The sequence below is a fragment of the Dreissena polymorpha genome, chromosome 4 (assembly GCF_020536995.1).
Source record: "Dreissena polymorpha isolate Duluth1 chromosome 4, UMN_Dpol_1.0, whole genome shotgun sequence".
Lineage (NCBI taxonomy): Eukaryota > Metazoa > Mollusca > Bivalvia > Myida > Dreissenidae > Dreissena > Dreissena polymorpha.
In genome coordinates, this window is record NC_068358.1 from 16,711,175 (window position 1) to 16,729,967 (window position 18,793).

The 18,793-nt window shown below is 35.6% G+C and overlaps 3 protein-coding genes across 27 annotated transcripts in view; 2 read left to right on the plus strand and 1 right to left on the minus strand.

Moving 5' to 3' along the window:
• Positions 1 to 18,793, plus strand: part of LOC127875987 (TBC1 domain family member 1-like) — a 277,043-nt gene that overhangs the window by 109,832 nt on the left and 148,418 nt on the right. The window lies entirely within an intron of this gene.
• Positions 845 to 5,353, plus strand: LOC127875995 (mucin-22-like). Its single transcript, XM_052420810.1, has 4 exons — positions 845 to 898; positions 1,020 to 1,138; positions 1,673 to 1,790; positions 4,092 to 5,353. Exons 2-4 carry the CDS (start codon positions 1,136 to 1,138, stop codon positions 5,279 to 5,281), a joined length of 1,311 nt encoding a protein of 436 aa, XP_052276770.1. The 5' UTR covers positions 845 to 898; positions 1,020 to 1,135; the 3' UTR covers positions 5,282 to 5,353.
• Positions 7,117 to 18,793, minus strand: part of LOC127875989 (WD repeat-containing protein 17-like) — a 245,600-nt gene continuing 233,923 nt past the window's right edge. For all 5 annotated transcript variants that reach the window (XM_052420798.1, XM_052420800.1, XM_052420797.1 and 2 more), the window contains 4 exons: positions 17,199 to 17,300; positions 14,337 to 14,438; positions 13,231 to 13,405; positions 7,117 to 9,124 (listed from right to left, as the gene is read on the minus strand). In XM_052420798.1, the coding sequence (XP_052276758.1) occupies positions 9,005 to 9,124; positions 13,231 to 13,405; positions 14,337 to 14,438; positions 17,199 to 17,300 (499 nt within the window). In that variant the 3' untranslated portion in view covers positions 7,117 to 9,004. The remainder of the gene's footprint in view (positions 9,125 to 13,230; positions 13,406 to 14,336; positions 14,439 to 17,198; positions 17,301 to 18,793) is intronic.

Consider the following 18,793-nt stretch of genomic DNA (forward strand, 5'->3'; position numbering starts at 1 on the left):
CTAAGCATACCGAAAGCGGAAAGTGTCTTCCGTGAATAGCCTGTGAGGACTACACATGCTTATCTTGGAATAAACTTTACGCACATGCATTATTATTTAAACAAAACAAAATGCGTTCCCACTGCTTTTTCAGGTTACGAGTCCAACGCCCAGGCTCTATGTCCCGCGGACCTGTTCGGTACCTACACGTACAATACCTGCCACCTGTCCAGTAACACGAGCATGAACGTGTTGGACACGAAACAAAACATCGTTTTTAACTACACGCTCTGCTCTACGCCGCAAATGTTTTCTGGTAAATATATGCATTATACCAGCGCTGCACGTGGAATTAAATACTTATATATCCGCGTCTTTCGATTAAAGGGGCATTTTCCCAGATTTTTGCATGTATTGAAGTTTGTCATTAAATGCTTTATATTGATAAATTTAAACATTGGATCTAAAAATCTCCAGTAAAAATACCATATTTGTTTTTTTTTTAAAGTAACCCTCAACTGGGCTCGAACCACTGACCCCTGGAGTCCGGGAGTAAAGTCTTCCGCTTAGACCACTCGCCATCCATGCTCATGATATTTGATATTTTTCAGGTTTTTAAATCGTCAAAAGATGCATATAATAAATTATTTTTCAGGTTTTTACATCTTCAAAAGATGCATATAATGGATAATTTAGAGCATGGTAAATGTTCAGTATTGCCATTTCCTCACGAATATCATAACTAAAACGAAACTTTGCTAATCTGATTTTTTTTTCGTCAATTTACCAAAACGTGAAAAGGCCCCTTTAAGCGGCAAGCTTAGCTCCAGACCAGCCCTGTCATGGGTAACCATGTCCGCGAATTAGACCACGATACCTTGAGTGACTTGATAGCGGATCTGGTGGACGCAAAAACGGCGTACTGCGATTTTCTCTAATCAAGCCTTATATCTTAAATATTAATTTTGTAAATTGATAGTTAAGTAATTTAGTTAAGCAAATGTGTATGCATTACTTCATCTGTGTACATCTCACTTCAGAGCGAGGCGTTCTGGCCTGCCTGTATAACGTGACCTCGGGAGGCGTCACCTATCTGACGGTCTATAACAGGGACACGCCATTAAGCAGTAGCCCCGCTTTCCACAAGTTCTCGTGCATGGTGAGTACCGTAGGCTAATGATCATACTGGTGATGATCTTGTAAATAATGGATAAGATTCATAATGTTTCCATTGAGAATCTGATAAAATTACGGTCCAACCTGAGAACAGAGGTCAGTCAATGGAAATGAACAAGGTGACCGCTGTAGATAGGTGACCGATGTTCTAAGATGACCACTTTTTAGATGGAAGGTCAGTTTGTAGTTTTGCTAGGTCGTTACCCCAACCAGGCGTTTGCACACAATCTAATGTAAACAAAAGCTCATTGCCGATTATTTAGTATATGGCACACACTATTTTTTATTGAATAATACAAATTATATGTAATAAATTTTATTTTATTGATTTAAATGCATACCTAGCACATGTATTACACTTGTGAGTTTATAAACTGTAATATTGTTTAAGCGAAGTTTCTACTAACGAAAATCTGAAAAGTTTCGTCTCTGATTAGCCTGTGTGGAATGCACAGGCTGACACTTAACACATACGTATTAAGACCAGTTTTCCCAGAACAAGTCTCATTTAATATAGGCCATTGAGAAACTCGGTCCCACTGTGAACGTGACTGTGTTCCCAAAGAAGTGCAACTCGGACAAGAACGCCACGGCTTTAGCGGCTAACGGGACGGCTATGCTGCTGAACGAAAAGGGTAACGCCCAAATATAACCGTTTATTTACATCAGTGGTCGTAGTGGCACGACATGCTACGTTTGACATCATTTTCCTTATGTATGAAATCTGGAAATGTGATCAATCGAACGAGTATCGTTCTTGAGCTTTTGATACGTAAAGCATAATTACAAACACATTGTTTGAATAATAGCTACAATAAAGGTACATTTCGCTTCCTTACTGACTCAAAACAGTTATATTTACATTTAAATTAACCAGCTCAGTGATAATATTAACGACATGAACGAGAAATCAAGTAATGTGAATATGAATGCCTATGAATGAGGTTATATGCATTCCACTGAAACAGTTAACGTAACGGGAATAAACTGTTTTATTTTATGCTTTCCGGTGGTTTATAGAGAAATATTAGTGAAATAAAACTGGTATTTCACTGTTTTAAACAGTGAAAAATAACAGTGAAAAATAACGATATTTTTCACTGTTTTACTGTGAAATGACGTCATTTTTTTGACGAAATGACGTCATAAATCCAGCGAAATTATCCAGTTAAACTCTTTTGCGATGTAAAAAACAGTGAAAAAAAGCACAAAATAAAAAGAAAATTCGTTGGATTCGATGGAATATCGATTTTATTTCACTCGTGATCATAAAAAATACATATTTTCACTTGTGGCTGCGCCACTCGTGAAAATATTATTTTATATGATCACTCGTGAAATAAATTCGATATTCCACCGAATCCAACAAATATCCTCTATTTATTATTGCGATTGATTTCCTCACAGCTTATTCCTATTTATTTTCACTTTGTTTTAGTTCCATGTGGTAAATTATGATACTGACAATCCTAAATTATATCAACGTACTCAACCGCTACAGTTATACCGACATAAACAACCACCACAATTATACCAAATCACACAACAACTGCAATTGTGTTAACTTACACAACAACTACAATTAAACTTGATCCCACAATAACTGCAATTATTTTAACATTAAAACCACTTCAGGTATACCAAGTAAAAAAACTAACAAAACCACTACACGCATTACAACCACTTCAATGAGTCTAACTCAAACAACCACCATAATAAAACCAACTTAAACAACGACTACAATCATAACAACTAACACAACAACAATAAATACACTAGTTAACCGACATAACCAATAAAAGTATACAAAATTTACACAACCACGATGATTGATCCGACTCAGACAACCATTATAATTATACCAACTCACAAAACCACTATCATAATACCAACTCACACAACCACTATCATTATTCCAACTTACACAACCACTGCGATTATTCCAACTTAATTACACAAGCATTACAGTTATACCAACTTACACAAACACTGTGCGTAAATCATACCAACTTACACACCACTACGATTACACTAAGTCGCACATGCACTTCAATTATACCAATTTACAGAACCACTACAAGTGTACTTAATCTTAACAAGAGTACTGCATAACAGGTGCCAACGCTCGGCTGCGGGTGCAGTTTTGAATAAATGAAAGTTTGTCAGATTTTTTTTAGAGGTCACAGTGACCTTGAACTTTGACCTAGTGACCAAAAAATGGGTGTGGCGTGTAGAACTCATCAAGGTGCATCTAAGTTTCAAAGTTGTAGAAGAAATCACTTTGATTTAAGAACCAATGTTAAGGTTTTAGCAAGGCGGGCGCCGGACGGCGGAAAGACATGACACGACGAGCTGGCTATGACAATACCTCAGGTTTTCTCCGAAAACATCCGAGCTAAAAACCACTCCAATCACATAACTCAATCAACCAACTACAATGTCACCAAATCACAAAAACCACTTAAATCATACAACTAACACAGCCACTACAAATGTACAAAATCACACAACCAGTAGAACCATACAAACGCACATAATAACTACAATTATACCAACTTACACATTCACTCCTATTTGACAACTTACACAACCGCTCAAATAATACTTATTTACAAACCATTACAAGTATATTAACTTTCACAACCATTACACAAATGCTAACTACAACAACAACACACAACCGCTGCAAATATACTTTTTGCAAACCATAACAAATATACAAACTTACACAACCGTTCGACGAGTGAACCTATTTACTCAACGATTGCAATTGCTTCTACATATATATATATATATATATATATATATATATATATATATATATATATATATATATATATATATATATATATTCTATTCATGAAGAGAAACGTTTTTGGCATACATCTGTGAAGCGTGTTCTTTTATTGTCACTAATATCGTGTGTTTTTTTCCAGAATTACTGCACTCAACAACAGTAACATCAACAAAAACTACAGCAACAACAGCAGCAACATTGACAACAGCAGTAAAAACAACAGTAACATCAGCAGCCACAATTACAACAGCAACAATGGCTGCAGAATCAACAACAGTTACAGCAGCAACAACAGCAACAATGGCAGCAGAAACAACAACACCAGCCACAACAACAAAAGAAACAACAACCGAACCCCAACAAACAGGAGAAACAGCTAAAACAGCGGAAACAACAACAAGAATGGCGGCAGAAACAACAACAACGGCAGCAGAAAAAACATCAACAATGGTAGCAGAAACAAAAGTAACAACAGTGGCAGCAACAACAGCAGAGTTAACAACAACTTCAGCCTCAACAACAGGAGAAACAGCCTCAACAGCACAAACAACAACAATGGTAGCCACAACAACAACAGCAAAAATGACAGTAGAAACTACAACAGCAACAACAGAAGCAGAAACAGTATCAGTAACAACAACGGCAGCAACAACTACAACATCAACAATGAAAGCAGAAACAACAACAGAAACAACATCAGCCACAACTTCACAAACGACAGCCACAACAACAGCAGCTGCAAGAACCACAATAACAACAGCAGTCACAAAAACAACAACAGATGAAATAACAACTACAGCCACAATGGAACCAGAAACAACAACCACAACAATAGAAGCAGAAACAACAACAGCAACAACACCAGTCACAACAACAGCAGCCACGATAACAACAGCATCAGAAAGAACAACAATAACACCAGCAGTCACAACAACAGCAACAACAAAAACAGCAGCAGAATCTACAACAGCAACTACCACAACAGCAGACACAACAAAAACGGCAGCCACAACAACAACAGCAGTAGCAGCAACAACAACAGAATCAACAAAAACAGCAGGAACAACAACAGCAGCAGAAACAACAACAACAACAGAAATAACAACTACAGCAGAAAAAACAACATCAACAACAATAACAGCATCAACAATGGTAGAAACTACAACAGCAGCAACAATAGCAACAGTGGCCGCAACAACAACAGCATCATCATCAACAACAACAACTGAATCTCCGGAAAGCACCACAAGTGTAGGAACGGATCTGATTACCTATCCCCCACTGTTACTGATTCTTTCAGAGATTCTCTTGACATGTATTTTACTGTAAAATTGCGGTTGTTTTGATTGGTGTTGTTTTGTTTCTGTCGGGTTTTGATTTAAATAAAATGCAAAATTTGTCTATGAATTGAAGTTACTGTGACTGCCCTGTTCTATGTGAATACCAACACATAAGTTAATGCAAATTTCCAGTCGTTAAATTTTGCTGCTAACGCTTAAAGAGTCACTACACAATCTAACAATAATGATATTAAACAAATAAAAATATGTTTACAATAAGTATACAATCAGGGTAGCTAGTTTAATACAAACATGATTGCTATTTTAGTGTATACAACTAGGGTAGCTATTTGGTTGTATACAATAATGGTAGCTATTTGGTTGTATACAATCATGATTGCTATTTTAGTGTATACAATCATGGTAGCTATTTGGTTGTATACAAACATGATTGCTATTTTAGTGTATACAATCATGGTAGCTATTTGGTTGTATACAATCATGGTAGCTATTTTGGTTTATACAATCAGTGTAGCCATTTTGGTGAATAAAATCTGGGACAGCGTTGACTGAGAGTTTTTCTGGAGACTACTTAGACACTACAGAGTGCCAGGAAAGATCACCAACATCATCAGAAAGTCTGTTGAATGGATGACCTGCAAAACTGTTCATGGAAAACAACTCACCGATGCTTTCGAAGCAAGAACCTGAGCGAGGCATTGCGAGGCTGCTAACTATCACCTTTTATGTTCCTGTTGTCAAAACACTGTTTTGTACTGTGTTCACATAAAGGACACGCAAAGTTTCCACAAATATAGCATAAAAGAAATTAGCCTTGCTAACATCCTGCAACGTCCTTGTCTATGTTTTAAGAGAAACGTCAAAGTAAAAAAACTGACATTTTCAATATATCTTTTTTTTTCAAAAATGGCGCAGACGACTACATAACAAACAACTCTTTTTTTATTTACTTTGCAACTTTCCCGAAAGTTTCTTTTCTGTTGTAACTATTTTTGTCACTTATTAGATGTTATTTTAACTCTTGTGTTTTGATTACAATAAACGTGTTTAATATAAAAGTTATCTTTGGATACTGATGATCCCATTACCATCGCAGTCCTGACAACTTCACAAATTAATTACTTAGTGGACTGTCAAATAGTTGTTATGGCCGCTAATGTTACAATTCAGACGATAGCATATCTATGGGTCGATTCCGGATCACTGCCCTATGGGTGTTGGCTGCTGAAGTCTGGGTAGTCATTAATGAAATGAACATGATATCACCCCTTGTGATTAAGGGCCAGCTTAAATTTGACACCTTTATTGATGAACATCTTTATTCTTGATTCCTATATTTAGCATCAGGAGCCTGGCTGGAAAGCAATTGGTAACCTTAATTTTACCATCTGTTCGGAAGACAATCTGCTATATCAGAACGTGCTTTATTAGGGGCTTTTCATATTACTATCCGCCTTAAACGAGAACGCCCTCATCAGTAGGTAATGGAATTATACATGTAATAAAAACATAGCCCATGAAACGTTTACAATGGAAACAACAATCACAAAAATACAGTAGACATCCTAGATTTATTGAAATTCCTTTAAAATACTTAATAAGCACAAGCATACACGTTTTGGGAAAAGATTAAAGCCGAATGTAGAATTTTGTCACAAATGACCAAATGCATTTACATTTAATGATCAACTAGCAAAGTGTCTCTTAAATAATTCACATAATAATGTTTTCTCTGTTCATAAATAACAATGCAAATGAAGTTCTTCTTTTTACAGGACACAGTTTCAAATTGTAATGCGAAAACATCGCAATACTAAAGTCTATATTATGTTAATACTGAAATGTTACATGTATTACACGTGAAACATAATATTTATATAACAATAACACCAGAACATTTATGGTTTGTTTCAAGAAAAAACAACAAAGAAGGTTAAATAAGCCATAACAACCAATAAACCCCTCTTTTGATAAATAAAATGTTACCATTTTTGTAAAAACAGCTTTAATAACACAAGATATAGCTACGAAATGTATATATTATACAGTCCAATCTTATAAGTACCTTCTACGCAATTCACTCATGTAAGTACATTAAATAATTGAGGAATAGAAAACAGAATTATTTATATGACCGCTATCTACCGATACATTATACGTATAAAACATGTAGCTGTGATACAAGTAATAACCACTAGAAACTTTAAACATACAATGTGACTTATAACAAAAACAATTATCACAGGGAGCGAATAAAATAGAGCAATGTCAGGGATTTCAGCACTTATCAACAACTAATTAGTCGACAAAATAAATAAATAAATACAATTATGCAATATTCCATAAGTCAATGAAAATAAGTATATGGACCTCGAGAATTTAACTTCTATATTTTATATAAAGGCAGTGCATGACACACTGCTTGGCCTGATACAACACGTACAATTTTAAATTGAATACAAATAAATGTATTTTAAATGAGTTGCAATTTGGGCTCAAACTTATTCACAGCATCAGATTGGAACAAAAGTACACATTTTCATAGTACACCTTACAAAAAGCGTTTAATTATCCTATATTTACAAGAACAAAATCACTAAAATAATCAGAAACAATTATTCTACACAATAAATAGCAATAATTCAGCCTTTATTTTTAAGAGACTCTAGGGAAAATACTTAAGCCCTTTAGAGTTTTCAAGTTCGTAATCCTGTTTGGTTAATGATCATTTCTGACTGTGTCCGTATATAATGGTACATGTATAGATCTACCGGTACTAGTATATAATTCCTCATATATTTCACAGTCAAACAACTTGAAAGCAGCTAGTAAAATGAAATGAAACTGATATTAATGACCAGATTTCCTATTATATTGTTTTTTAAGTAATAAATACTGGAACTAAAAACAACATGAGAGAATTGATCATGTCAACACCATTTTAACTGTACTTAACCAGCATTAAATTATAGACAAAGCATAATGATTGTTTGGTTTTTTAATGAATGACTAGTTGTTTTCACTTTCAACATATCAAGTATCTTATCCAGGTTTTAACACAACTTTATAATAATGTATAGCACATCTAGAATTGATTTATACTTTATATGGTTCTCATGTGGATTCAAAATGGATTTGTTCTTTATCTTATGCTCATGAGGTTTTAAAATGGATTCTTTCTTCATCTGGTTCTCGTGTGGTTTTAAAATTGATTCATTCTTTTCATTCTGGTTCCCTGCTTCATTTATCTAAATTCGATTAGACCTCAGTCACAAATAGACACTGATCACCGTCCGATCAGCGCCGTCGTATTTTTCAGCTCATCGGGCTGGCGACCGGCCGATGATCGCACGGAAACCGGGCCAATTTGTAGCACCGGGCGGAAAAAAAATGTCGGCTGCTGATCGGACGGTGATCGGTGTCTATTTGTGACTGAGGTTTTAAACTGTGTCACTCATCGGACGGCGGATGGCTCCGACGTGTCCAGTCTTCCCGATGCCTGGAGATTGGATACATCGTCCGGCGACCGGATTATTTGTGACTGAAGCATTATCAGTTGCATAAGAAATAACAATTTATTGTCTGTTTCTGATTTCCAGTTGACGGATTTGTTTTGCATCTGGTTCCGAGCTGCATTTGTAATGGATTCCTTCCATGTCTGATACCCAGCTGCATTTGTAATGTTTTTTTATGTATCTGGCTCCCAGCTAGTTTGTAATGTTTTCATTTTATATCTGGTACGCAGCTACATTTAGAATGGGTTCATTCTATATCCTGTACCCAGCGGAGAGAAAGGGTTCACCCTGCTCCACATTAGAGCTTCATTGTGGGACATGGCAGACTTGCAGTCCTCCAGAAAGTAGGGGAGGCCCTTCAATATTCAATACATAGAATACATTAATAATAAATGCTCTGCCAATCGGAAAAAAGAGGCTTAATGTATAATGGATAGTGTTGTCCCAGATTAGCATGTGCAAAACTTTTCCCCTAAACTGGATTTTCACTGAGAAGAGACTTCCTTAAACAATAAATACCAGGGACATGGTCAAAGTCAAGGAAAGTGTTGTCCCTGATTAGACTGTGCAACAATTAACACAAAAGCATTAAGCCCCGTTTTCCAAGGGCCAGGCTCAAATACAATAATTTGCAATAAGAGTGGAAGACTTTAAATAAAGCCAACAACATTTTTATATACTAATTGATGCTGTTATTTCTGGTGTGTAACATTGTTCAGTTCACACAAGTTTAAATTTGCACAAGCAGTAATAATCTCCTACATGAATACATTGCAAGAGTTTTGGTTCCTTACTTTGGTTATGCCAATAATGGTTAGTTAATATGAGGCAAGATTCGAGATACAATGTTTATTGTTACGTGGTTTCTGGCCCTTGCAAGTACAATTAACAATGCATAGTTAATCATTTCAATACACATATATGCAAAAATACATATGTAATGGAGCTATTGACATTTAACTGCTATTCAGTAATGTATTTCTTCTTTCAAAAGCATAAAATAACAAGACTATTGCCAAGCAATAAAAGTCCCTTACCGGCTCCACCATTGTCAGAAATTCCATATTTTTTTTTATATATTTTTTGCCATAGCAACCAGAATTTTTGAAGTAGGAACAAAATGAAATGATCTGCATAATGTCCATAATTATTGTCATCTATCCATGTTTTAAGTTTCATGAAAAAATATTAAGAACTTAATAAGTTATCGCAGGATCCAGAAAACCACCATTTTCAGCAGTATTTTTAGTCTATTTGTTGCCATAGCATGATAATATTAAATTTATTTGTAGTAGCTGGTGTATAGTACTTCATGGGTAAATAATGTTCATGATGGTCCAAGTATGTTGTGCATATAAGAAAAAAATGAAATTCATTTTAATATCAGTTTTGCAAAAAGGACAGCACCTTTTGTCCCTGTCAATATTCATATAGCATCCCTTTTCAATCATGAGCTTATGGGGAGAAATTCATAAGATATATATACATTTCGAAATTAAGGAATTGTTTAAATATTTAAATATAACTCAACTTGAATTTCACTTTTAAATCCATTGTATGTTTTTAGTTTTGAAGAACTATTACTGGTTTCTATCCAATGCTGTACAAAAATATCTTTCAATCGTTGAGCATAAGTTTGCATAAATAATGGTTTATTAACAACCGCGTCTTGTTCCCACAAGTATTGCAACCCTATGGATTGCAAGAGATTGGGTAATTTGGTGACCCAGTTTACATGTCGTATTTCATCAAAGCATTTCAACATTTCACAAGTATTGCAACCCTATGGATTGCAAGAGATTGGGTAGTTTGGTGACCCAGTTTACATGTCGTATTTCATCAAAGCATTTCAACATTTCAAAGCACTTTTAATATAACAGAAATTTGGTGTTTCCAGTATTTGAAATCAATATTTTATAACTCTCATAGATGAATAAATATGTACTTGATATCTACCACAATGACCTATAATAGCATTATTACACAAGTACTTAGGTGCTGACATAAAATCGTTTACATGCATATGAGTGAACTCTTTCTACACATGTACTGCTAAAATTCTTGCAAATAATTTAGCTGCTGTTGTAGACCTCAAACTGTATTTGAAGCCATAAGCTGGGGTAAGTTGTATAATTCTTATGTTCTTACTTTTTAAATATTAATGTAATTCATTGATATACAAACATAAAAGAGTAGGACTTAAAGTATACCCTTGTCGTTATCCCATAGTACATTCAATAACAACACTTATCCTATTATTTGACCTAACTTGTGTTGTAACTTTTTTGTATAGAGCTTTTATGGCCAGTAATAGATTCCCACCAACATTATCATTCAATAAAGAAAAGAGTAATCATCTTCTATTGACATAATCAAATGCATTTTTAAAATCTACAAATGGGACATAATAGTTATAGTTTTGTATTACATAAATATTTACTAATTATTGAATACTAAACAAATGCATTGTCAATAGTCAAATATCCATTTCAGAACCCTGCCTACAACTCTGTTCTTTTTTATCATATGCTAGAAGACAAAACAAAAGCCTTTTGTTCAATATGTAAACATACATTTTGCTTAAAACATCATTCTATTAGTGATATCCCCCTATAACTATCAGAATTGTTTGTAGGTCCCTTTTTATGTATGGGCATTAAGTTTGAACAAGCCCAACTTTCTGGGAAGACGCTTTCTGTAAATAGCCTGTTAAATATCAGTTATATGGAATAATAATTTCTATGCTATGTAAAAGATGATTCTCTTCTTATTTACCCACACTTGATTTTACGGGATTCACTGATTTCACTGATAGCAAGATTTCTTCTTCTGTAATATCAGAATTAACAAGAGATGTGTTTGTCAGATACACAATGCCCCCTAATGCACCGCTTTGCTTTTTTTTACCTTTGACCTTTAAGGATGACCTTGACCTTGACCGTTCACCGCTCAAAATGTGCAGCTCCATGAGATACACATGCATGCCAAATATCAAGTTGCTATGTTCAATATTTCAAAAGTTATTGCAAAACTTTACTATATTAAAGTTTTAAATTTTCGACCTTTGACCTTGAAGGATGACCTTGACCTTTCACCACTCAAAATGTGCAGCTCCATGAGATACACATGCATGCCACATATAAAGTTGCTATGCTCAATATTTCAACAGTTATTGCAAAACTTTACTATATCAAATTTTTATTTTTTTTACCTTTGACCTAGAAGGATGACCTTGACCTTTCACCACTCAAAATGTGCAGCTCCATGAGATACACATGCATGCCAAATATAAAGTTGCTATGTTCAATATTTCAAAAGTTACTGCAAAACTTTACCTAACGTTAAAGTTTTGGGACAGCATGACAGACAGAAAGACAGACAGACAGGCCAAAAACAATATACCCCCAATCAATTGATCTGGGGGCATAAAAAGTTCCTTCTGTGATTCATCAAAATCACCAGTATTTGCATCAATATCAATATTATTATTATAAGATTTACAATAGCATCCTTAACAATCCATTGCATTTTTGTCATGTAACTCCAGCATGGAAGGGAACTAAAATAAGCATCAAAGATGCTTGTCTTCTTATCCATGATAGGTTTAATTACTTCTTGATATGCACATGACTATTATAATGTATTGTTCTGAACCAATAAATATGTTTAAACTAATATCTATATTATGTAGCTCTTGGTTTTCTGTTTTTTTTTTCTAAATTAAACAATGCTCTTAAATGTTCATACTATTTTTCACAGGAACTGTTAGACTCTTTTATTGAATTTGTGTGGAGATTTTTTTTTATATTTTCCAAAAACAGTTTCTGATTTTGGACTTTTTTCAAAAATGTGGTTACTACATTTTCCTTATATCGTATTAGTTTTTTCTAAACAATATATTCAGCATATAAATAGTGGTCAAGATTTTTCATATTACATGTATAATTGACCCTTAAAACCGAAGAGCCTTATTATAATATTTGCCACATTGATTTTCGTTTTTTACTGTTTGTTTTTACTTTAGAAAGTAACTGTCAAATGCAGTCAATAAGGATATCTTGAAAATATATATATAATGCTGTCAATTGATTCATTTGTGCTAAAACATGTGGCAAAACAAATCATTATTTCAAATATTCTTTAGTCTGTACACTGACGTGGCAAATCAATTACTTTCATAAGTTTCATGATAGCACAACATTGAATACAACACATGGATTTCCTTCCAGTGGGAAGATGTAAGAGGGGAGGTAACAACATACTTTGATTTTCTCCCCTGTGAGACAGGAAATGTGCATCAATGAGTGAAAGGGGAGAAAACAACATACCTAGATTCTCAGCCCCAGTGTGACATGAGAGGTGTACGGTAAATCAAATTTTGATGTGGGATAAAACAAATTTTCATTCTCTTCCCTGAGACATGGGAGGTGTAAATCAGGATGGAGGGGAGGTAACAACATACCTGGATTCTGTCCCCTGTAAGACAGGATATGTGTATATCAGAGTGGGAGGGGAGATGTGCAGAAGCCACACAAACTGGTCCCATTAAAGCTTTGTTCTTTTCCACACCCAAACAATGTTGTAGTCGCTCATAGGTTTGCTTGTGAGCAGCAGGTAGCAAATCAATATTCAACTCTCTGAAATAGATCTTAAGATGATAGTTATAAAAGTAGATGCATGTCGACAACCATATCACAAGAATGCCATTCATATTTTAACTATTTATTTAAAAACTAGAACTGTCACAGTTGTGTCTGATATACCCAAATGTGTTTAATTTTGTCAGACTGAAGTGGCAGTTCAGTTTTTATAACTGCAAATATAAAAGCTTTTTAAGTATGAAGTTTCATCTTGAACCTCATACTAAAGTAAAGATATGGTTTGAACACAATTTCAGCATGAACATTCACATGGACAATATATTTGAAATTATAAATCAGGAGTTTGGTTCTTATGCACTGCACTTACCCTCATTAAGATCTATCAACTCATTTAAACTTTCAAAAATGATAAATTGAAAAGCTAATAAAGAGCACTATATCTGACAATATGGAAATAAGAGTTATGGCTCTAAAGAATTTCATATTCCCTTAACAAGATTTACTTACCAATTTAGTTTTCAGTTGATACCTCTTTTCGTTTACAATATGGAATTCTGTTTTACATGAACAATCGTACAAAATCATTAAAAAAAATCCTCTACAAAAAGTGGGAAACAAACTCCCAAGGGAACAAATGAAAAATCCAATTGGAAAACAAAAAATCCCATTGGAAAACAAAAAATCCCAAGGGCAAAATGCAAATATCCCATGGATGACCAACTTTCATAAAACATTTCTCCATGAAAAAAAAATAATTTTAAGAAAACAAATTAATTATCAACAAAAAAATATGACTTAAATGGCATACTTTATCTCAAAGAGGCAAAAATTCAGGAAAAAGGGTACATAAGTTTGCGAAATTTAAGTTTCGCAAAGTTTTTGGGTGGCCGTTGTGTAAGTACTTAAAAAGCTCAATTTACACTGGAATATCACTTATGTACATGTTTTAGAACGATTTTACACATACCGACTGTGGGGTGAGTACACTAACTGCCAGGCCTCACACTCAGCCACAATTCTTGACTTTGGCACACCAATATCAACATATCCACTGCTGTCTAGTAATGACCTGGAAAAGTGGGTAAACATATACTAGTATGTGAAAAGAGACTGGAAGCAAAAACAGCACTAAAATATATTGAAATATATCTATATGAGGAAAAATACTTTCACTTCTAAACATTTTGGAACACTATTTTAAAAGTCACAGAAGATAAAAATGTACATGCTCATCCACATAGTATTTGCCTTTAATGACTACCACCATTAAAGGTTAGTCTTATAAAATAGGTTAACAAAAAGCAGACTTATTAGAAACAAGACTATTGCCCAGCAATAAAAGTCCCCTACCCGCTCCACCATTGTCAGAAATTCCATATTTTTTAAATATATTTGTTGCCATAGCAACCAGAATTTTTGACGTAGGAACAAAATGAAATGACGTGCATAATGTCCATATTGCCATCTATCCATGTTTCAAGTTTCATGAAAAAATATTAAAAACTATGAAAGTTATCGCAGGATCCAGAAAACCACCATTTTCAGCAGTGATTCTAGTCTATTTGTTGCCATAGCAACGAGAATTTTTGACATAGGAACGAAATGAAATGACGTGCATAATGTCCATATTGCCATCTATCCATGTTTCAAGTTTCATGAAAAAATATTAAGAACTATAAAAGTTATCGCAGGATCCAGAAAACCACCATTTTCAGCAGTATTTCTAGTCTATTTGTTGCCATAGCAACCAGAATTTTTGACATAGGAACGAAATGAAATGACGTGCATAATGTCCATATTGCCATCTATCCATGTTTCAAGTTTCATGAAAAAATATTAAGAACTATAAAAGTTATCGCAGGATCCAGAAAAGTGTGACGGACAGACTGACAGACGGAGCGCAAACCTTAAGTCCCCTCCGGTGAAACCGGTAGGGGACTAAAAAAGTAGCCTTGAGGTTACTGCAAAGAAATACACATGTTAAGATTGACAAATGTAGCTCCAGATCAGCCTGCGCATCGGGGCATTCTGGCCAAGAGCTGCCCTGTCAGCCGTAAAGTCAGGCAAGGTTTTGTTTGCGGCACATGTAGCTCTTTACTAGCCTGCGTGGATGTGCAGGCTGGTCTGGCTCCAAGCTGGCTGCTAAGACATATTTTTTTATGATGTGGGTCTTAACCAAAGTTTATCTACATAGCTATTCAACAGAATATGAAAAAAACCTTTGAACGTGGCAAAAGAAACAACTAGGTTTATTTAAAATACAGATATTTTATTCAGCCTTAAATAGTGATTCACTGTATCCTGCCAAGATAATGACCTTATCTGTATTAAATACTTAACTGATATTCAAAGTGTTGCATAATATTACAAACAAGGGACAAAATTGTCACAAAACCAGGTTTTCATTGTGAAAAAAAATCTGATAAAGGGAGACAACTCAAACAGAACTTTTGAAATGAACAAATAAAATTAACCCCCTTTGTAAGTTTGTTTTAAAATAAATCTATTTTTAGTCGTGGCGACCTTGACATTGGAGATATTGACGTGATTCTTTCGTGCGACACACCGTCCCATGATGGTGAATAAATGTGCCAAATGATTTTAAAATCTCATAATGAATGACATAGTTATAGCCCAGACAAGCTCATTTATGGCTATTTTTTACCTTTGAACTCAAAGTGTGACCTTGACCTTGGAGATATTGACGTAATTTTTTAGCGCGACACACCGTCTAATGATGGTTAACAAATGTGCCAAATGATTTTAAAATCTCACAATGAACGACAAAGTTATGGCCCGGACAAGCTTGTTCCGCCCGCCCGCCAGCCAGCCCGCCAGCCAGCCAGCCTTTTGCCACGCCCGCATTCGCCAATCTAATAACCAGTTTTTTCCTTCGGAAAACCTGGTTAAAAATGTGCAGCTTCATAAGATACACATGCATGGCAAATATGAAGTTGCTATCTTCAATATTGCAAAAGTTATGACCAACGTTAAAGTTTTCGGACGGACACACGGACGGACGGATGGTCAAAATTTGTGTGCGTATGGAAAGGCGGTGTCCATATACACATGCATACCAAATATGAAGGTTATATCTCAAGGGACATAGAAGTTATGAGCATTTTTCGAAACCTAAACGCAGATTTGAAACCTAAACGCAGACCCCTACTTCAAGGTCAAGGTCACAGGGGTCAAAATTGTTGTGTGTATGGAAAGGCCTTGTCCATAGACACATGCATACCAAATATGAAGGTTATATCTCAAGGGACATTTATGGCCATTTTTGACCTTTGAACTCAAAGTGTGACCTTAAACTTGGAGATATCGACATAATTATTTCGCGCGACACACCGTCCAATGATGGTGAACAAATGTGCCAAATGATTTTAAAATCTGACAATGAACGACATAGTTATGGCTCTGACAAGCTCATTTATGGCCATTTTTGACCATTGAACTCAAAGTGTGACCTTGACCTTGGAGACATCGACGTAATTATTTCGCGCGACACACCGTCCAATGATGGTGAACAAATGTGCCAAATGATTTTAAAATCTGACAATGAACGACATAGTTATGGCCCGGACAAGCTTGTTCCGCCCGCCCGCCAGCCAGCCCGCCCGCATTCGCCAATCTAATAACCAGTTTTTTCCTTCGGAAAACCTGGTAAAAAACTGAAGATCCCCAAAGATAATGAAGCACATTGACTGACATCATGAAAATCAACATAATCTTTCAATACGGATTTACAGCTATCAGTACGCTTAAACAATGGGGGTTAATTTAACAACACACTAAGATGTGATCAATGTAAACAAGCTTAACTCACAGCGTATACTTGAACAGCGGTAGAACGACTGGGTAGTACTCCCTTCGAATGGCAACAAGAGCACCAATATAGCAACATGCAGTAAATAAATGGGGTTTCTTGCTGAAATAAAGATAAAACAAGTTGAGGTATAAGGGAAGCTTGAGATGCGTCATGCAAAATAAGGTCTTAAAAATATGCTACCAGTGTAGCTCCAGACCAGCCTACGCATCAGCACAGGCTGGTCAGGAGCTAAGACCTGCCTACGCATCAGGACAGGCTGGTCACGAGCTAAGACCAGCCTACGCATCAGCACAGGCTGGTCAAGAGCTACACTGTCCGCTGTGAAGACTTACAGCTATGAAATGTTTCGTAGTCTCATAAGCGGACAGGGTAGCTTCAGACCTGAAGCTTGCTTGCTGTAAGCCTGGACAGCCCAACCGGCTAGCCAAGTTGGTAGTCAAGCAGTGCTCAGCTACATATCAGAACATTGTAGATTCCAATCCTAGCCTGAGGGAATTGGTTATGAAAATTCCCAAGAGCCCAAAATCTCTCAATCTCTGACCCAAGTAAAGATGGCATAAGTACCTAAGCTTAATACCAGTAAATGGCTTATGCAGTGAATGTGTATGTGTAATGACTGCTGTAATGCGAATGCAATACTGTTTAATACAGCAAATAATAAAACACACAAATCTAACCATAAAAAATAAATTACTCATAAGGTAAGCACTTTTAATACAAGCAGAATTTAACAAAACAAAAATAAATAGAACAAGAGCTGTCACCATAGGATGACATATTCCCCCGAAAAATGCTTTTTCGAAACCTACTAAACGTGGACCCTAAGTTCAAGGTCAAAGAGGTAAAAACTTGTGTGCATATGGTATGGAAATGCCTTGTCAATAAACACATGCATACCAAATATAAAGGTTACATCTGAAGGGACATAGAAGTTATGAGCATTTTTCGAAACCTAAACGCAATGTGTTACAGACAGACAGACAGACGGAAATGCGATCACTATATGCTCACCTTCGAGGGCATAATAAAAATACATTTAAATAGTTGCAATATTAGACACTGAAAGATTTTGAGATGAAACCACTCATCTTGGTATCAAAGCTAGGACACAATAAATGATAAACAAGGTTGAACAAAACTTAACCGGAAACAAGGGCTGGTTGTAAAACATGCATTCCCCCCCATATGGGCTGTCAGTTGTAGGAGCAGCCATTGTGTGAATACGGTTTTTGTCACTGTGACCTTGACCTTTGACCTAGTGACCTGAAAATCAATAGGGGTCATCTTCCAGTGATGATCAATGCCCCTATGAAGTTTCATGATCCTAGGCCTAATTATTCTTGAGTTATCATCAGGAAACCATTTTACTGTTTTGAGTCACTGTGACCTTGACCTTTGTCCTAGTGACCTGAAAATCAATAGGGGTCATCTGCCAGTCATGATCAATGTACCTATGAAGTTTCATGATCCTAAGCATAAGCATTCTTGAGTTATCATCGGGAAACCATTTTACTATTTCGAGTCACTGTGACCTTGACCTTTGACCTAGTGACCTGAAAATCAATAGAAGTCTTCTGCCAGTCATGACCAAT